General features: G+C 39.9%; 2 protein-coding genes across 14 annotated transcripts in view; both read right to left on the bottom strand.

Moving 5' to 3' along the window:
• PHF11 (PHD finger protein 11) overlaps nt 1–9499 on the bottom strand; it is a 32265-nt gene extending 22766 nt beyond the window's left edge. For 2 of the 4 annotated variants that reach the window (XM_032294616.1, XM_032294615.1), the window contains exons 1-2: nt 9198–9499; nt 5180–5301 (exon numbers count right to left, since the gene is read on the bottom strand). In XM_032294616.1, coding sequence (XP_032150507.1) covers nt 5180–5301; nt 9198–9291 — 216 coding nt within the window. In that variant the 5' untranslated portion in view covers nt 9292–9499. The remainder of the gene's footprint in view (nt 1–5179; nt 5302–9197) is intronic. The other 2 variants (XM_032294617.1, XM_032294618.1) reach the window with 2 other exon arrangements.
• A 1793-nt stretch (nt 9500–11292) lies between these two features.
• Nucleotides 11293–21706, bottom strand: part of SETDB2 (SET domain bifurcated histone lysine methyltransferase 2) — a 70819-nt gene continuing 60405 nt past the window's right edge. For 9 of the 10 annotated variants that reach the window (XM_032294608.1, XM_032294609.1, XM_032294606.1 and 6 more), the window contains 5 exons: nt 21572–21671; nt 19417–19510; nt 16645–16985; nt 13652–13740; nt 11293–12820 (listed from right to left, as the gene is read on the bottom strand). In XM_032294608.1, coding sequence (XP_032150499.1) covers nt 12703–12820; nt 13652–13740; nt 16645–16985; nt 19417–19510; nt 21572–21671 — 742 coding nt within the window. In that variant the 3' untranslated portion in view covers nt 11293–12702. The remainder of the gene's footprint in view (nt 12821–13651; nt 13741–16644; nt 16986–19416; nt 19511–21571; nt 21672–21706) is intronic. The other variant, XM_032294612.1, reaches the window with a different exon arrangement.

The raw sequence follows: 21706 nt of genomic DNA on the forward strand, positions 1-21706 counted from the left end.
ATGTGAAGGACCTCTTCAAGGAGAACTACAAGCCACTGCTCAAAGAAATAAGTAAAGGACACAAACAAATGGAAAAACATTCCATGCTCATGGATAGGAAGAATCAACATTGTAAAAATGGCCATACCGCCCAAAGTAATTTATAGATTCAGTGCTATCCCCATCAAGCTACCGTTGATCTTCTTCACAAAATTAGAAAAAAACTACTTTAAATTTCACATGGAACCAAAAAGAATCCTGCATAGCCAAGACAATCCTAAGCAAAATGAACAAAGCTGGAGGCATCCCACTACATGACTTCAAACTATACCACAAGGCTACAATAACCAAAACAGCAGGATACTCGTATCAAAACAGATATATAGATCAATGGAACAGAACAGAGGCCTCTGAAATAACACCACACATCTACAGCCATCTGATCTTTGACAAACCTGACAAAAATAAACAATGGGGAAAGGATTCCCTATTTAATAAATGGTGTTGGCAAAACTGTCTAGCCATATGCAGAAAACCCCTTCCTTACACCTTACAAAAATTAACTCAAGATGGATTAAAGACTTAAATGTAAGAACTAAAACCATAAACACCCTAGAAGAAAACATAAGCAATATTATTCGGGACTTGGCATGGGCAAAGACTTAATGACCAAGAGCAATGGCAACAAAAGCCATAATTGACAAATGGGATCTAATTAAACTAAAGAGCTTCTGCACAGCAAAAAAAAAAAACTATCATCAGAGTGAACAGGCAACCTACAGAATGGAATATTTTTGCAATCTATCCATCTGATGAAAGGCTAATATCCAGAATCTACAAAGAACTTAAATTTAGAAGAAAAAAACAACCCCATCAAAAAGTGGGCAAAGGATATAAACAGACACTTCTCAAAAGAAGACATTTATGCAGCCAACAAACATATGAAAAAAAGCTCATAATCACTGGTCATTAGAGAAATGAAAATCAAAACCACGAGATACCACCTCACGCCAGTTAGAATGGTGATCAGTGGCACGTATACACCATGGAATATTATGCAGCCATCAAAAATGATGAGTTTGTGACCTTTGTAGGGACATGGATGAACCTGGAAACCATCATTCTCAGCAAACTGACAGAAGAGCAGAAGATCAAACACCGCATGTTCTCACTCATAGGTGGGTGTTGAACAATGAGAATACATGGACACAGGGAGGGGAGCACTACACACTGGGGTCAGTTGGGGGGAAATAGGGGAGGGACGGTGGGGGGTGGGTAGTTGGGGAAAGATAGCAAGGGGAGAGATGCCAGATGTAGGTGATGGGGAGGAAGGCAGCAAATCATACTGCCACATGTGTACCTATGCAACAATCTTGCATGTTCTTCACATGTACCCCAAAACCTAAAATGCAATAAAATAAATAAATGGAAAAAAAAAAAAGAATGGTGATCATTAAAAAGTCAGGAAACAACAGATGCTGGAGAGGACGTGGAAAAATAGGAATGCTTTTACATTGTTGGTGGGAGTATAAATTAGGTCAACCATTGTGGAAGACAGTATGGCAATTCCTCAAGGATCTAGAACCAGAAACACCATTTGACCCAGCAATCCCATTACTGGGTATATGCTCAAAGGAGTATAAATCATTCTACTATAAAGACACACGTACATGTATATTTATTGCAGCATTATTCACAATAGCAAAGACTTGGAACCAACCCAAATGTCCATCAAGGATAGACAGGATAAAGAAAATGTGGTACATATACACCATGAAATACTATGCAGACATAAAAAAGGATAAGTTCATGTCCTTTGCAGGGACATGGATGAAGCTGGAAACCATCAAACTCAGCAAACTAACACAAGAACAGAAAACCAAACACTTCATGTTCTCTCTCATAAGTGGGAGTTGAACATTGAGAACACATGGACACAGGGAGGGGAACATCACACACTGGGGCCTGCTGGGGGTAGGGGCTAGGGGAAAGATAGCATTAGGAGAAATACATAATGTAGATGACGGGTTGATGGGTGCAGCGAACCACCATAGCACGTGTATACCTAGGTAACAAACCTGCACACTCTGCACTTGTATGCCAGAACTCAAAGTATAATAATTAATTTAACAAAAGGCTTATATCAAGAATTTAGAAAACACAACTCAATAAGACAATTCAATTAAAAGTGGGCAAAAAATGTGAACAGACACTTAATGAAAGAAAGTTTATGAATGGCAAATAAGCACATGAGAAGATGTTTAATATCATTAACTGTCAGGCATATTAAAGCCATAGAGAGATGGAATATATATCTACTAGACTGGCTAAAATAACAATACTGAAAATACCCAGTGTTGATGAGGATGAGGAGCAAATGAAAGTCTTACATACCACTGGTAGAAATGTAAAATAATGCAATCACTTTTTTTTTTTTTTTTTTTTGAGACGGAGTTTTGCTCTTGTTACCCAGGCTGGAGTGCAATGGCGCGATCTCGGCTCACCGCAACCTCCGCCTCCTGGGTTCAGTCAATTCTCCTGCCTCAGCCTCCTGAGTAGCTGGGATTACAGGCACGCACCACCATGCCCAGCTAATTTTTTGTAGCTTTAGTAGAGACGGGGTTTCACCATGTTGACCAGGATGGTCTCAATCTCTTGACCTTGTGATCCACCTGCCTCGGCCTCCCAAAGTGCTGGGATTACAGGCTTGAGCCACCGCGCCCGGCCAATCACTTTTAAAGTTAAACATACACTCACTTTATGACTCAGTAATTCTACTTTCAGCTATTTACCTAAGAGAAACACAATCAAACAAGAAAAAGAGATTGAGTCCCTCATATTAAAGGTAAAGAAATAAAATTATCTTTATTTAAAGTTGAGGATTGTTTGCATACAATATATCCAGGTAAATCTAGAGACTTTTTAGAACTAATAAGAATTTGGTAAGGTTGCTGGATTAGATCAATAACTAAAAATCAATAGTGTTCATATATACTGATAATAGCTCATTTAAAAAGGCTTTAGAAAAAAGTAACAAAACAAAACAAAAAACAAGCCCAGGACTATATCTAACCCCAAGTTCTATTCCGCTACAGATAAAAATTATTGAATAATTTTGAAATTTATAAAAGACGTAAATGAAGATAGAAAAACTCATATACAGATGCTCATAGCTGATTTTTATCATAAGAGCTCCAAACTGGAAATAACACGACTATCAACAAATGAATGAATAAAAAAATTGTGATAATGCATACCAATTGAGTACTATGAAGAATGAAAAAGGAACAAGATACACATACATGCAACATGGATGAATCTAAACAGTATACTGAACAAAGGAACTGACACAAAAGAGGACAACTACAGGATTCCTTTAATATGAAATCTGAGAAAATATAAGACAAATTTATAGGAACTTGTGGTAGGAAGGAATTGATTGCACAGAGCATTGGGGAAACCCTTTGGGGTAATGGAAATGTTTATATCTTGACTGTTGAAGTGGTTACATGGGTCTCATATGGTTACATGTCTCAAAACTTTCTGAATTGGACACAAAATGGGTACATTTGGTTTTATGTAAATTACGCCAATAAAGTTAACTAAAAAATAGTAGCAAATCAATATCAACTGTATATTAGAATAAAAATATCATGATGGGGCTGGGAGCAGTGGCTCATGCCTGTAATCCCAACACTTTGGGAGGCTGAGACAGGAGAATCACTTGAGGCCAGGAGTTCGAAGTGAGCCTGGGCAACATAGCTAGACCCCCATCTCTACAAAAAAAAAAATTAAAAATTAGCTGGGTATGGTGTATGTGCCTGTAGTCCTAGCTACTTAGGAAGTTGATATGGGAGGATTGCTTAAGCCCAGGAGTTCAAGGCTGCAATGAGCTTTGATTATGCCACTGCACTCTAGTCTGGGGAGACCTTGCTCAAATAGATAAATAAAAATAAAACATCAACATTTAACCATGTTAATATAAGAATGGCTTCAGAGCAGAAAAAATACATAAGTACAACACAAATTATTAACCAAATAAAGTGAAAAAACTTAAGACATGAAAACAAAAGGCAACTCATGAGCTAAAATCTTTTGTTATAAAAAATGTTATTAGGCCAGGTGTGGTGGCTCACGCCTGTAATCCCAGCATTTTGGGAGGCTGAGGTGGGAGGACTGCTTGAGCCCAAAAGTTGGATACCAACCTGGGCAACATGTCAAAACTCCATCTCTACAGAAAGTACAAAAAATTAGCTGGGCGCAGTGGCACATGCCTGTACTTCCAGCTACTCTGGAGGCTGAGGTGGGAGAATCACTTGAGCCCAGGTGGTCAAGACTGCAGTCAGGCATGATGATGCCACTGCACTCCAGCCCTGGGCAATAGTGAGGCCCTTTTTCAAAAAAACACACACACACACACGCACACGATATTAGTATAACAGGTGATTTTTGAAGAATACATGGTAGTAGTATAACAAAATTTCTTGGTTTTGACATTTATATTGTTATAGTGTAAGAGAATGTCCTTGTGTATTAGTCAGTTCTCACACTGCTAATAAGTTAGGTATATTAAATGGTACAATCCCTTTGAAGAACAATTTGGCAAATTTAGTGAAGTACAAAACACCCCATCCCTGTGCCTAACAATTCTGCTCTTAGCTATATAGCCTAGACTAGGGAAATTCTCATATGAAAAGGAAACCTAGACAAGAATGTTCATGACAACGTTAGTCATAGAAAACAATACTGGAAAAACTAAATGCCCATTCACAGAATAGTTAATGGTGACATAGTCATGAAATGGAACATTATATTTAAAATGAAAGGCTTAGAGCTATGTTTACCAACATGGATAAATCTCAGAACTCTATAGACTTTGATAGAAATTATATCTGGGTAGAAGGTCTATCGGAGTTGTTATGTTCTTAGTATTTCATTAAAATATCTATAAAGAGTTTCTTTACCACAATTCTTTCTCTTTGTGCATTTAACCCCTTGTAAGTAAAACTAACAGTAATCATATGTGATAAGTTCTGAAAAAGTTCAAAATCAGAAAAACATGCTCCCCAATCTTCACCTTTAAAAACCCAAACCATGGCCAACTTGTTTTTCTTTGTATCCAAAGTGTCATTTATGTATTCTTGTGTGTCCTACTCTAAAAGTACTCATATACTTTGAAGTATGTTTTCAAATAACTTACCAAACAATTTTCATGGGCAGCTATATTCTCTGATTGTGCAAAGTACAGGATATTATATTCGACATCTTTGGGGCAGAGTGCACATGTCCTTTTTTCCATCTTTTCTGCAACCTGAAAGACACCTATAAGTAACATCCCTGGTGAGAAGTAGAAAAGTGGAATTTCTTGGTCTCACTAACTCCTCTTCCAGTCTTAAAGTTGAAGGCAGGGCACTTGTTTTTATGAGAGATTCTTAATTCCCAGAGAGATAAAAAATTGGGGACCCAAGTGGAAAAGCAACTTTTTACTTTTTAATATGCTAAGAATGAGGTTATTTTTAAATGCCTAATAATGAGGACTTCTTCTTCTTCTTCTTTTTTTTTTTCTAAAACATCCTGTTATAGCAGACTTCTTTTTAAAATTTAGAGACAAGAGGCTTGTTCTGTTGCCCAGGCTGGAGAGCAGTGGCTGACCGGAGTCTTGAACTCCTGAGCTCAAGCGATCCTTTCAAGTAGCTAGGACTATAGGTGCATGCCACCACTGCCAGCTTTTTTTTTTTTTTTTTTTTTTCAGATACCAAGGTCTTGCTATGTTGCCAGGGCCGTTCTCAAGTGCCTGGCCTCAAGCGATCCTTCTGCCTTGGCATCTCCAAAGTGCTGGGATTACAGGCATAAGCTACTGTGTCCGGCCAAAATGAGGAAGACCTTTATTCAAGAAACACAACTAGGAATTTAAGTATAGGTAAAGCTCTCAAAACACTGCCTTGCCCATAGCAACCTCTCAATAATAATCATCATCATTGTCATTACAAATGAAGAAGAAAACAATGGCATATTCAAGAAATAGTTCCCTGGTTAATTATCTATTTTAAAAAGTTAGAATCCTAATGCCATACCATATTAAAAATAAATTCTAAATTCTATAAGAATTAAAGACATATATGAGCAATGTATTTTAAGTGTGCTTTAATTCAATATTAGGATTAGTTAGGAAGGAAAGATATATGAACGTAGGAAGTAGATTTTTTTTTTAAGGCAAGGAATGGAAGAAAGGAAATAAATCTAAAGAAGAGGTAGAAAGAAAAGGGAAGAGTCAGAGAGAGAGAGAGAGAGAAAGAAGAATTTGGTTTCAGTATAGCTAGGATTCATTACTAGGAACAGAATGCATCACCGGGAACATCTTTAGAATTTATAAATAGGAACAAGGATGTGTTTGTTATGGAGGAAGGACCATGGGCAGCCAAAGTGTAGGATGTTCAATGTACTCCTTCAGGGTACCTGTTCAGCTCACAATGATGTATACACAATGACCCCCAGCAGGCATGTTTGTACTTCAATCCTCTAGACACAGCTGATAGTCCCAGAGGACCTACCTGCCCATCTCTCAGATACACAGAATTCAGAATAGAAGATTTCAGTTGAGATTGGGCTGGTTTCTTAAAGAAGATGTAAAAAATGAGAGGCTCTGAGGGCAGCCATCTTCTATATTATTACCAGGAAAACTGGACCAGAGAAATACAGAGAAAAACAAAGCAGATACACTGAGAAATGCAGAAATGAGAGACAAAAGAGAGTGTTGTCAAAGTTTATAACGACTTCTCAGGTCCTAGTCCTCAGCCCTTTCTGTAAGATGCTAAAGCATCCATACAGTAGGGAGTCTGTGAGTCTGGTCTTCCTGCTTACTACTACTAAGCAACCCTTATGCTTAAATTACATCAAGTTGTTTTTGTAGTACTTGCGGCCAGTAAGTACTTATTAACACTGGAATGACCATGACCTGATCTGTGTGCACACTCACATGTGTATATGTGTTTGTGTGCACATGTGTGTTTAAGAGAAAGACACTGCTGGCAGCGATGTGGAAGGATGATCTATCTGAAATGTACTACATTACTATCAGAATGTTCCACCTGAAAAGTACTACATTACCGTCAGAATGTTCTACAGGAAATGTACTGTTACTGTCAGAATGATCTATAGGAAATGTACTATGTTAATATCAGAATAACCAACCTGAAACATACTACATTACCGTCAAAATAATTTACCTGAAATGTACTATGTTACTGTCAGAATGATCTACCTGAAATGTACATCTGCCCACAATTCCCTATCACCTACAGAAGTCAAGCTCTGTAGTGTTACATACAAGCACATTCATTCCTTCAACAAATATTTCGTAAGGACCTACTATTATGTAATATTTAATGAGTACCTGCTATGTCCTACTACTACAACTAGGCCAACTATTTTAGGCACTTGGGATAGAAGAGAATAAGATGAATTTACATGCCAGTGGTGAGTGATAGAGACAGGCATTTAAAAAATTTTGTTTTGTTTTGTTTTCCAGATAGTGATAAGTGCTATACAGAAAAATAGAGCAGAAGGAAGTAGAGAGTGACAGGAGCAGGGGCGAGGGGTGCTCTTTTAGACAGAATGGGCAGGCAAGGTTGAGGGAAGATGTACATGAGCAGACACCTGAATGTGATGGGGAGCTGAAAACAGGATAGAGTTTTCCTTGAAGAGAATAGCAAACAGAAAGATCCTGAGGCAGGGACAGCTTTGGTGGCTTAGAGGACCTACAAGGTAGCAAGGTAGCACAATCGTTAAGATGGGCAGGAGTCGAATCAGATAAGGACATGGAGTTAACTGTAGGCCAGGCTCACAGATTGTTCTGAGAGTCATGGGAGACTACTGGTGGGTTTTGAGTAGGAGAATCACATTTGCTTTTTGTTTTTTAAAAAGCATTTTGGCTGCTAGGCAGGCCTGCCTATATGAACGGCTAGAATAGAAGCCAGGAAAGCAATAGTCCAGGCAGAAGATCATGATGGCCTAGGCTTGGGTGGCAGTTATGGAAGTGGTGAGAAGCAGGCTCAAGATACAGTCAGGCTAAAGACAGAACTGGCTGGCCTGACTGATGCATTAGAAAAAGCGTAGAGTTAAGAGAGGCCCTGAGTATGCCACTAAGGTTTTTGGAAGGAGCAACTGGGTGAATGGAATGCGCTGGTTGTTGAGCAGGTTTGGAGTACCTGAGTACAGTGGGGGAAACAAGAATTCATTTTAGGACATACGTAGATTGAGATCATTTCAGACATGGAAGAAGCTGGTCATACCAGTCTGGAGTTTGGGCAAAAGGTCAGGATGGAGCCGCAACCCTCCTGACTCATCTTACAGCCCATATGTACACCAGCAAATGAAATATCCATCTGATTGGCTTGTGGTTGCCACGTATGATGTTTTGGGGTTTGATGCCTTTGTGTCATCCTCTCTGCTGGGAACACCCCTTCAACTTTTCCACCTTTGGCTGAATCTAGCCCTTTAAAAGTAAGCCCAGGCATCCTCTCCTCAAAAAGCTTTGCCTGAACACCGGGAGTCAGGAGCCTCTCATCAGTTCCTCTGTGGTTCTGACTTCCTCATATTAAAGTTGCCTAGTAGAGTCTCTAGCGCAGGGCCTGCCTAACTCATGTTTGTATGCCCAGGACCTTACCCTGAACCTGGCACACCGTTAGGAGCTGTACACATAACTCAAGGGCAGGAACCCATCAGAAGACCCACCCACTCACATAGAGGAACGGGGAGGACTGGAACGACTGGAGAGGAGGAGACGGGTTCCAGTCACGTCCTCCGTGAATGTGAGACTCAGCTCCTCCCTCAGGGACGCCCCTACCTCCCCGCAGCAAGGCGCCCCTCCCACTGTTCTGGTTTACCTGTGGGTAGAGGGGCGCTAAGAGGGTTGACATCGGTGGTGCGGGAAGCACTGGGCTATCACGGGGAGAGGTAAACCGAAGCATGCACGCCTCTTACGAGAAACCATGGGCAGTCAGAGCCACCTGCGGAACTGGCCCACGCCGCGCCCCATCCTCTGGGCGCCACCGGCCCGTGAATTCTGAGCCAAGTCCGTCCAGTGCGGCTTCGGCGTCTGCGGCCCGGGCCTGGATTAGTAGCAGGTCGGGGCCCTAAAGCGGCCACGACCGAAAGGCAGGCCCCTTGACCGGATCCGTCGCTACCCAGCCCTGCCCACCCGCATCCACGGTACTCACCGGTGGGAAAGAGGAGCGCCTCCTGCTCCAGCTGGGCCTCCGGGCTGCCAGTGCTGTGCATTGACTCGGGCAGAGGTGGCGACGCTTGGTCCATGGCTGTGCTGCAGCTGCTGGTGGCGGCCGGATCGCGAGATCCCGGAAGTGCCCCAATGCACCAGGTTTCGTTTTCTTGAATCTGGGCCGTTCCTTCCAGTCACGAGACAGCCCGGGGAAAGTTGTGTGTGCAGATAGGGGTTCTCACTCACTCATTCAGATCTACATCTTAATTTGAATAGCTTAAAAAACCCAAACACGTGGTTTTCCTACCCCACCCCCACGGCTCAGCGGGAGAAACAATCACCTTCCTGAGGGTTTCTCCTAAAAATTTTCTCCTGAGTTTGATCTAAATAACCATATCTTAAAATGACACAGAATTAACTGATCCTAAATCCAGTTGCCAGTAGCAAGCCTTTATTTAGCACCCATAGGGTACAGAGCACCATACAAGTCGAGGTTTTTAGTGCATCTAACAAATATACAGGTAGAGAACAGAAATGCGTATAGTCATAGTTACAAAATAAGTTGTTCTGGAAAAAAGACGCAACAGTTGGTGGTTTGCTGAGGAATTAAAAGAAAACTGGAGATCTTACACTTTCAGCAGGTTGTAAAGAGGAAGATTGCAAACTGGGACAGCAGAAGAGAAATATTAAAAAGGACAATTTGACAACTATGAAATTAATTGCAGAAGCAAGAGTGTGGGGTCTGCAAAAGAGGGAAGTGAGCAGACCCTAGCAGCCAATTTTTTTTTGCCCTCCATGCAGGAGGATGGAAGAGTATTTCTTGCCAAGTCAAAAAGAAAAGCCCTAAAGAGACTGACATTAGGGTGTTCCCCAGCAAAGTAGCTCAGGTAGGTCACAGTAAGACAAAGAGCCCTTTACCACACTCTCAGCTTACAATAAGCTTTTTGATGTTCCACATTTAAATAGGAGTAGACTACCTAGACCATTAACTCTGAGGAAAGCCTATAATGTGGAAGATCAAGACCAAAACAGACATACAGGGGAAACAAAGAAACAAACTCTGGAAGACAGAGATTATGCGGAAAGAATAGAGAGATGTGTGCATACACATACACACAAATATCTTAAAAGATAAAATACTGCAAACATGACTAAAATAGGATGCTATTTAAAAAAAGAGTATTCAGAGATGGGGAGCTCTTAGAAATATGAAACTAGAAAAATAAAATGCAACCGATGAACTAGAAGATTAAATTAAGAAATGGTCCTAGGTAAAGGTCCCAGCAAGAAGACAGAACTGTAAGTTAAGAGAAAACATAGGAAAATTAGAGATCAATTCTGGGGGTCTAACATCTGGGAAACAGGAATTCCAGAAAGAGAGAACAGATGGAAAATCATTAGTTTCAGACTGAATGATCCCACCAGGCACTTAGTACAAAGGATGAAAATCTTAACAGGGGCAGAACACTGAGACAAAGATAAACCTATAAGCTTCAAGAGAGATACAAATGGATTATATATGCAAAAGAGGAGGAACAGAATGTCATTCAATTTCCAGTAGTCACCCTGGAAGCCAGAAGACAGTACATTTTCACACTCCACACCAGTAACACTGAAAGCTAGCAGATGCCTTCAAAACTGGGCATGGAGACCATTCAATAATTCTATACCTCGCCAACCAACACAGCAATCAAGTGTAAGGGTAAAATAAAGACATTTTCAAACACACAGAGATTCAAAACATTTACTTCTAACTTTTCCTTTTCAAAAGCTATCAGAAGAGCTTTACCAATATGTGGAAGAGTAAACAAAGGAAAAGGAAAACAATGGGATCTAACTGGAAATGGGTCCAACATAAGAGACAAAGGGAATCTCTGAGTTATGGATGAAAGATGATAGCTGTGAACCAGTCCAGATTAAAGCAAATCAACAACATTTCAGGAGAAATTTCTCCAAGAGGATAAAACTGACAGAATACCTCATATTTCTAAAGGTCAAATGGACTCCACAGGCAGAGCTCAAAGGAATACTGTCTGATCCACAATATTTCCTTTTGCACAAAAATATCTCCCATATTGATTCAAGTTTTTTTTCACTTCATTTTAGTACACTGCCTGAAACTCCTGCATCTCTACAGTGAATAAATGGATTTCTCAACTTTCCTCATCAGCAGCTTGCTGGGCTGTTTTGCTACTTTTCCTAGCTGTCTGATTTCCCAGTCTGCTTGGGCTTCCCAGTCCCCCTTTCCACTAGATAGATCATCAGGGCCAAGTAACCTATGGTAAAGTGCTTACTCTTTTTTCTCTAAAAAAACAATTTGCAAATCATGCTCAGGAGATACTAAGGAGCTATTTCAGATTTCACAGTTCAGAATTGCTTTCTTTTCTTGTGTGTGTGTGTTTTTTGTTTGAGACAGGGTCTTGCTCTATTGCCCAGGCTGTTAGTGCTGTGGTGAAATCACGTCTCACTGCAGCCTTGACCTCCCGAGCTCAAATGATCTTCCCACCTCACTCCTGAGTAGCTGGGACTACAGGCACATGCCATCAAGCCCGGCTAATTTTTCTGTTTTGTAGAGTCAGGGTTTTGCCATGTTGCCCAAGCTGGTCTCGAGCGCCTAGGCTCAAGTAATCCACCTGCCTCCGCCTGTCAAAGTGTTGTGATTATAGGTGAGAGCCACCATGCCTGGCCTTCTTGTGTTTAAGTGAAATTCTTGCCCACCTCAATTCCTTCTGGCCTAAATAAGCCAAGTTTGACTACTTTCTAGGCTTCCTTTTCAATAACTATATCTAATCTATCTAGAACAAAAATGTTCAAGTTCTTCCAGGCTTCTATTCCCTCTTTTCCTATATTTGTATTGAAAGAGTAGAGAATATCCATGGAAAAGAAGATTCATCTCAAAGAGTCTGCCAGAATCTTACAGAAGAGCTTCTTCCTTTCCCCACTCAAATGGTTGATGGGACAGTATTTTATGGATCCAAGTATCGCTTCTCCAACAAGTGTTAAATTCTTGGGAGTAATATGTTTAAAATGAGTTCCTCAGGCACTGTTGTCCACCTTGTAGCTCATAATGGTAAATGATTTTCCAGGAATTAAAAATCAATTTCGTAGGTAAAAGTGTGAAATTTAGCTCTTTGGGGCATGAACTAAAAGGTAACAGTCACAAAAGCAATTAGAAACAGTTGAGTTTTGTTATGACATTTGTTTCTCTTAATATATAATTTTTAAATAAATTATAAGTTGGAGAGTGGTATTTCATATAAAATATATGCTTCCATCCTATTCATGTAAAGCTGCACAGCAGTGAATGAGATACCCTATGTGTATGAAAATGTCCTAATTGTGTTCCTGGAATTTCTTTAAGTCACACAAATAAAATCTGAAATAAAATATGAACCCAATGACAAAGGAAACGAAGGGGAATTATCTCGATGGACCTTTACCTTCTTTTGCATGGCTTTAATTTCAGCCTGATAAGCTAATTTGACAAACAGGCATTAGCTACATATTTATAATATTTTTTTTCTACATTTATTAACCCCACATTGGCAGAAGATTTCCTTTTCAGGCACAGTCCCAGCTTCATAACCATAATCCCATGTTAGCTCTGTCCTTGCTTTCACATACCTAGAAAGTAGAAATTTTAAAACAATCATAAAATACCCTAAAGAACCACCAATCAACCAAACTTAATTATATCCATTTTCCTAGTAACATTAACCATCCTCAAAAATATGATCTATTCTCTCACCTGACACCCACCAATTAGGAATGACCTTTTATTAAGAATAACCATTTGCGTTCTATTTCTAATCTACTAAAATGTTAATCAAGAAGGAACCCCAATCAATATGAGGAAGGAAGTGTATTTTGCCAAGAGTAGGACCAAGTGATATGCTGAGGCCTGCAGTGTGGAAGTAGCTGGGGAATAGCTCAGAATTAAAGATTATGTAGCACTCTTCGTCATTTATCCCGAGTGGAACTGGGTGATACCTGATATCATCTCAGCCCGTTCAGGCATTCATTCTAAGTGGGAATAAGAATTGAAATTTCAGGTGTTCAAAATCTTACTGACTAGGAACAGTTTAGGATAACTGAATATTCTACAGTACAAGATATTTGAGGCTATAGTATATGTCATCTTTTTATATTTTTCTATTGTTATCATTTTTTGAGATGGGGTGCAAACTCCACCTCTTGGGCTCAAGTGATCCTCCCACCCCAGCTTCCTGAGTAGCTGGCCACCACTCCTGGTGAATTTTTTTTTTTTTTTTTAAAGTAGAGACAGGGTTTTGCCATGTTGCCCCAGGCTGGTCTCGTACTCCTGAACTCAAGCGATCTGCCCATCTTCACTTCTCAAAGTGCTGGGATTACAGGTTTGAGCCACCATGCCTGGTTCTCTATTGTTATTTGTAAAGTCACGATTTCAGAATTAAGTAAGCAAAATCAATTTCAAACCTGTTGGTGAAGAATGCCACCAATGGAAAATTCCTGTCGTGTGTTTCTACAAAAACATTCTGTACCAAGAGATTTGGGCAACAACTATGCTGTTAAATAAAAAATAAATACCAAGGTTAGAAATAGCGTAAAGTCTGATAACTTGTGCTTTAGCATTAGAATACCATTCTGTTTTTAATCCATCACGTCGATTTTGTTCTTTTTTTTGCTAATGTATAAAATATCATAGCTTCTGTTAATAGTGATAACCCATTCAGAAAAGCCCTGTTCTGACACTCTTATATGTTGCTGGTAGAAACACAAAAATGGGACAAATCCCTATAAAATCTGTCAATATTTGTCATTATTATAAATGCATTTGTGTTTTGATTCTGTAATCTCTTATCTAGAAATGTATTCTACAGATTCATCTGCATATGTGTCTATGTGTAAAATTATTCATTGAACAGTGTTTTTAATGCTGAAGGTTTGGAAATAACTCAAAATATCTGCCTAAAGGGGATTGGTTAAATAAACTTTGGTAGACAACAGAATTCTATGCATCTATAAACAAAAGCATACAAAAAAGAATGAGAAGCTCTGTGTATTAATATGGAAATTATTCCACAACATTTGTGTAGCAATATGGAAAATATTGTCACAATACACTTTTTTTTTGAGACGGAGTCTCTCTTTGTTGCCCAGGCTGAAGTGCAGTGGCATGGTCTTGGCTCACTGCAACCCCTGCCTCCCAGGTTCAAGTGATTCTTGTGCCTCAGCCTCCCAAGCAGCTGGGATTACAGGCATGCACCACCATGCCTGGCTAATTTTTTTTGTTTTTGTATTTTTAGTAGTGATGGGGTTTTGTCATGTTGGACAGGCTGATGTCAAACTCCTGACCTCAAGTGATCCTTCCACCTCAGTTTCCCAAAGTGCTGGGATTACAGGCATGAGCCACCACGCCCGGCCCAATATACTGTTAATTTAAAAAACAAAGTATAGGACAGTGAATATAATATGTTATGTTTTATGTTTAAAAAAGGGGGAGAAATGAGGCCAGGCACAGTGGCTCACACCTGTAATCCCAGCACTTTGGGAGGCCAAGGCTGGTGGATCACTTGAGGTCAGGAGTTTAAGATCAGCCTGGCTGACATGGTGAAAACCACGTCTCTACTAAAAAAAAAAAAATTAGCCAGGCATGGTGGTGCATGCCTGTAATCCCAGCTACTCGGGAGGCTGAAGCAGAATCGCTTAAACCTTGGAGGCAGAGGTTGCAGTGATCCGAGATTTCACCACTGCACTTCAGCCTGGGCGATACAGCAAGACTCCATCTCAAAAAAATAAAGGAGGAGATATAAGAACACATGTTCATATTACTTGTATTTTAGGAAGGAAACACTAGAAGAATACACACACACAAAAGAGTAAAGGCCAGGCGTGGTGGCTCACGCCTGTAATCCCAGCACTTTGGGAGGCTGAGGTGGGCGGATCACAAGGTCAAGGGATCAAGACCATCTTGGCCAACATAGTGAAACCCTGTCTCTGCTAAAAATACAAAAATTAGCTGGGCATGGTGGTGCATGCCTGTAATCCCAGCTACTCAGGAGGCTGAGGCAGGACAATCACTTGAGCCCAGGAGGCAGAGGTTGCAGTGAGCCAAGATCGTGCCACTGCACTCCAGCCTGGCAACGGAGTGAGACTCCGTCTAAAAAAAAGAAAAAAGAGTAAACATGATGACTTACAGAGAGAAGGTAGAGTGGGGGCATGGGAAATGGAAGCACAGTACTTTTCAAAGTATGGCTTTTTTTCTTTTTTAACAAAAAGTTTTCACAAAGAAAGTTTAATATGAAGATGTACAGAACCTAATTTTTACATCATTGTAACAAACAAGCCTTTTGGAGAGGAGATATTGTAAGCAACTAATTTCTCTGTTGAACACAGCCATAACGTGTCTTCATTCCAAAGCTTCTAAACAGATGCTATCATTTCCTCATATTACCACTATTCCAGTATTGCTCTGTTGCCTACTCTACACATTCATCATGTGATTAATGCCTGTAATCCCAGCTACTCAGGAGGGTGAGGCACAAGAACTGCTTGAACCCCAGAAGTGGAGGTTGCAGTGAGCCGAGATCGCACCACTGGTGACAAAGTGAGACTCTGTCTCAAAAAAAAAAAAAAAAAAAAGAGAAAAAGAAAAAAAAAACCCAGTATGTGGTAATCTTTCTATATTAATATATCATCAAATCCCAACAATATTCTTTGGACATGTCTGCCACCATTTAATTTCACTGATAATTTCCTATCCACACATTTTTTTTTCCCAACTCAGGTAAGTGAGCTTGAAAACCTTCTGACATATTTGTTATTTTTTTAAATTTTAATTAATATATATATATATTTTTTGAGACGGAGTCTTGCTCTGTCTCCCAGGCTAGAGTGCAATGGTGCAATCTCAGCTCACTGCAACCTCTGCCTCTCAGGTTCAAGCAATTCTCCTGCCTCAGCCTCCTGAGTAGCTGAGATTACAGGTACCCACCACCACACCCAGCTAATTTTTTTGTATTTTTAATAGAGATGGGGTTTCACCACCTTGGCCAGGCTGGTCTTGAACTCCTGACCTTGTGATCCACCCGCCTCGGCCTCCCAAAGTGATGGGATTACAGGCGTGAACCACTGCACCTGGCCCCTTCTAATATATTTAAATACTTTTCTTATATACCATGTCTTATAGTTTTTAAAAAGCAAATGTTTACTATGTGCTAGGCACGTTCTAAGCACTTTATGTTAATTCATTCACACAACATCCTGAGACAGTTATTATTTATCCCCATCTTACAAAGGTAGAAAGTAAGGTATCAGAGATCAAGTAAAACATCCATCCGTGGAGGACTGGAATTCTAACCAGATAGCCTGACTTTAGAGTCTGTTTTTCATATTTTCCTCATAATTTTGTTAAGTAGCATAGAAAAAAACAGTTGCTCAGAAATAGGAATCTCAGCTCTTATACTCACATTAAGGAAGCGGCCAACATTTCCTTCTTTTGTGGCATCCAATAAAAACACATTCCCTTTATTGAACTTTGTTAGAGAATCAGATGAAGTATTCTCGGTTTCACTTAGCAATTCTTCATCACAAAAGACCTGCTGTTTTTGACATGTTGTAGACCGTTCCTCTTTGGGCTTCTGTATTTGAACCTCAATTGCCTTTTTAATATTCTGATTATCCAATGTGGTTGCCTGGTTACATCTGCTCCCTGGTGGAGTTTCTTCTCTACATTTAGTTATATCTATCACATCTGATTCAATCAGCAGATTATCTTCAAAATCATCAACATGGTTTGAACTTGAGTTCTCTAATAGACATTTTGGAAGGAAACATCAGGGAATACAGTTGCTGAGCAATAGTGCTGAAATTAACAACACTAATTAGATGCTAGGTGCTTTAATTATCAATCCTTACAATGTGTTAGGCAAACAGCAGTATTTAATTGTATAAAGGAAACTTTGAGTATCTGAGGGATTAAGAGATTCATCTGACCCACAATAAAAAGAACTCCAGTAACAAACCCAGAAATGTGTGAATCCCAACGTTCTGCCTTCTACTACGTACGAATGCTTTTTCATTAATCTACATCTTGCTTCTTCATTATTATATTTAATATCTACTCTTAATAAACTGACTCTTTTTAATTCTGGAATCTGCACTTACGTATGTTCTAAACAAATGTAACAGAATGGGTGTTTTGGAGGCACTCTAGGCCTTTATGCTGCCAATAAAAGGCCTAACCCTCACAGACTCACCCTCCACAAGTCCCAACAGTGACAACTGTACTGCTAAGGGTTTTGCATATATTAGTGTTTGGTGCTTTACTAGATGAGCATTCAAAAATTACACTTTTATAAACAATAATCCTTTAAAAGTAGATGCACTATTTAATCGTTTTTCTTATACAATAAGGGAAATAATTTTTTGAGAGTATTCAAAAGGACGAATATGGCAGGGCATGGTGGCTCACGCCTGTAATCCCAGCACTTTGGGAGATCAAGGCAGGAGGATGCTTGAGGCCAGGAATTCAAGACCAGCCTGGGCAACAAAGTGAGACCTCATCTCTACGAAAAAAAATTAAAAAAAATAAATTAGCCAGCAAGGTGGGGTGTGTCTGTAGTCCTGGTTGCTTGGGAGACTGAGGTGGGAAGACTGTTTGAGCCCAGAAATTGGAAGGTGCAGTGAGCTATGATCCCACCACTGCACTCCAGCTTGGGTGACAGAACAAGATGCTGTCTCTCTTTACGGAAAAAAAAATATGAATGCATGTCAGATGGAGTAAGTATAAATTACTTATTTTAAAAGAGCCACAAAGCTATTTGTGCCACCTAATTCACTGGCACAAAAAAATTATTTGTCTAAAATTAAGGCTCTTGATTTAATCACCACCATTGCTGGCTGCCGTTCCTACACGTACTCATATTTTAATCATGAGTTACATGTAAGCTATAATATAACTTTGGATTTTTTTTATACAAAACGTATGTAACTTTTGACTTTTGGAGTACCTGCTATATAAATTGTAGCAGTCAATGAAAAGGGCAAAAGAACCAAAAGCAATGGTATGCATTGTGACTCACCCGCATGGTAAAATAAATTCTTTTAGAATTGGCTCACCAATTCTTCACAAATGGACATATCTCAGCAATGTCTCCTTGTGAAGGACACAGTGAAATGCAAAAGTACCAAAAACAAGGATTGTGCAGTTGTAATGTTAACTATGGCAAGGACTAGTAACTCTGAAACATAAGGACTCAGGGTGGCAATATTTTGGCCTTTTGCTAGAATCATGCTGAGTATGCTCTCCGGCAGTATTGGCTAGGCAATTGCAGGAGACTGATGTGTGTTTATTTTTAAAGGCATCTACAAAGAGTTTGAAAGTGGCTGCTCTGCACAATGGTTCCAAAGCCACAGACAATACCTGTGCACCACATAAGAGTCAGAGTTGTCCAGCCCACCACCCCTCTTACCATGCATCAAGTCAATACTGGCAATTAGACCAGAGGTCAGCAAAGTTCTTCTTTAGAAGGCAAAATAGCAAATATTTTAGGCTTTGCTGGCCATGTGGTCTCCGTTGTGATTATTCAATTTTGCTGTAATGTTGAAGCCGACAATATTTAATGCAAATTGGCTCTATTCTAATAAAACTTACATTTTTCTGAGACAGGGTCTTGCTCAATCGTTCAGGCTGCAGTGCAGTGACACAATCATAGTTCACTGTAACCTCTAACTCCTGACCTCAATAATCCTCCCATTTCAGCCCCCTGAGTAGCTAAGACCACAGGTGTGCACCACCACACCTGGCTAATTTTGTTGCTGTTGTTGAGACAAGATCTTGCTATGTTGCCCAGACTCATGGCCTCAAGCAACCCTCCTGCCTTGGCCTCCCAAAGTGCTGAGATTACGGGCTGAGCTACTGCACCAGTCCAAAACTTTATCTCTGGACACTAAAATTTCATATAATTTTCAGTTGTCAAAATATTATCACCTTCTGATTTTTTTTCAACTATTTAAAAATGTAAAAATCATTCTTAGCTCACATGCTATAGTGAACAGGTAGAGGGCCAGATATGGCCCACAAGCCATAGTTGGCTGACCTCTTACCTAGGTAAGTTGTAACCTTTGTGACAAAGGCAGCATGTTTATTATGGCATCTAAGAAAATGAGCTACAGGTATTGAGCAAGACACAGAGAAACAGGCAGAAGATGTAGGCATTCACAGAAGAAACAAAGCCTACTTTGTGCTCCCTTGGTTTCAGAGTTCAGATGTTCTTGGGTTGGTTTAAATCCATCATGATCTTCTGGAGTGACAGACTCCGAGGAAACAAATTCCTTAAAAAAACAAGGAAGATGTCTTTACTTTCCAGGTCAGGAAAAAGTATTTAGCAGTTAGGCCTCTTTTATCAAGTGTCAGTCATCATAATCTGTACGTACTAGATTAGTCTGAAAAGCCTCAAAACTGGTATCATGGAGCCAATGGGCTAATGGAGCCAGTATGTGTCAAACGCTAGTAGTGTGTTCTACTCCTAGGTGCCTTATTAAGCCACAGCTATAAAGACTGTCAAGAAATTTTTTGGGAATTAAAATCTTAATACATCTGTCTGTAACCCCAATTGTAATCATTCTCAGTACTGAGAAAGTGTTATTACTAGATTATAAATTTGGCTTCAACTGTAAATTGTGTAAAGACTAAAAACACTCACTGGCTAGTTTCTACTTCAAAGAAAAGTTAATGAATTTGACAGTATTTATGCATTGTATACACTGCAGTCACTTTAAATAGTAATGCTAACTTTAAAAGAGGGGTATATGCTTAGCACAATGCTTGGCAAACAACTAAGTGTTCAATGCACATTGACCATATTATTACTATGAAAGTTCTCAGTATCTGAATGGTTAACAAGTATTGAGCACTTAGTTGGATGCTAAGCATTATGCTAAGCAACCTTAAGATGCTTATTTCATTTAATCCTCATAACTCTGAGACATCTACTATTATCTTTTTACAGATAAAAGAAATGTATATATGGAGATACCACCCAGCTAGCAGGCAGCAGAGCTGAAGGTTAAACCTGGGTCTGTGTGACACCATGGCCAATCTTTTCATAATTCTCTGACCCTAAGGAGGTAGCTATTGTACCATTACCAGGGAGAGGGCAAATATTTGTGTAGCACCTAGAGCACAGTTTTTACTTTCCATCCACAAGCTCTAATATAAGCTACCATTATGTCTCTCTTCGTTCTCTTTCCTCTTTCTTTGCTTCTATGTTTTAGTAATCTTCTTAGTTCAGACTGCAAAGAGTACCCTCAGAGGCTACCACATAAAATATTTCTGGATGATTCTTTCATAAAGTTGCATCTCTTCTTTCTCCTACATCTTAAAACCTTTGGCTGGGCACGGTGGTTTACGCCTGTAATCCCAGCACTTTGGGAGTCTGAGGCAGGTGGATCACCTGAGGTCAGGAGTTTGAGACCAGTCTGGCCAGCATGAGGAAACCCTGTCTCTACTAAAAATACAAAAAGTTAGCTGGGAGTAATGGCAGGCACCTGTAATCCCAGCTTCTGGGGAGGCTGAAGCAGGAGAATCGCTTGAACCCAGGAGGCAGAGGTTGCACCATTGCACTCCAGCCTGGGCAACAAGAGTGAAACTCAGTCTCCAAAACAAAACAAAACAAAACAAAACAAAACAAAACAAAAACCCTTCTTCTCCTTTACCTAACTTACTTCGTCCCTTTTCTTATCATAGATCACTATTAACTCTTGAACACTTTAGCTTCTCCCACAAATTCTCAGAATGGGCTACCTCTCAGTCTCAGTGGAGCACACACTGTCAGATCATGACCAGCATTCTCCTCAAACAGCCAGGCTGGAAACACGCCAACTGCCGTGGACAATGTTAACTAAATAGAACATGGTCCTAGCATTTCCACAGTCTACCATTCCAAAACAATAGAAGAAATTCTACATGCTATAAAGTAACAAACATTTTGAGCTAAGTAAAGGAAAGAAAGGCAACAGTTTATGATCTCAGAAGGGCCCCATCAGCTGGGCACAGTAGCTCATGCCTATAATCCCAGCACTTTGGGAGGCTGAGGCATGACAACTGCTTGAGCTCAGAAGCTGGAGATCAGCCTGGGCAATATAGTGAGACCCTGTCTCTACTAAATAAGAGCCAGGCATGGTGGTGTATACCTGTAGTCCCAGCTATTTGGGAGGCTGAGGCAGAAGGATCACTCAAGCCCAGGAGATTGTGGCTGCAGTGAGCTGTGATTGTGCCACTGCACTCCAGCCTGGGTGACAGAGTGAGGCTCTGTGTCCAAAAAAAAAAAAAAGATTTAAAAATAAAAATTAAAAAAGAAATGAAGGGCCGCATCTACATTTTGCAGTTTTTACCATTTTCTTCCCATTGTGTTGAAACATGGCTGTCTTGGATTCAGGACCTCTAATAACTGAATGATATCGAATTCTTGAAATATTGCTATACTTCATTTCCCTAAAAAGGAAAAAAAAAGTGATTCTGTATCACTA

This window comes from Sapajus apella, unplaced genomic scaffold (genome assembly GCF_009761245.1).
Source record: "Sapajus apella isolate SASKATOON/1434 unplaced genomic scaffold, GSC_monkey_1.0 scaffold32, whole genome shotgun sequence".
In the NCBI taxonomy this organism is placed as follows: Eukaryota; Metazoa; Chordata; class Mammalia; order Primates; family Cebidae; genus Sapajus; species Sapajus apella.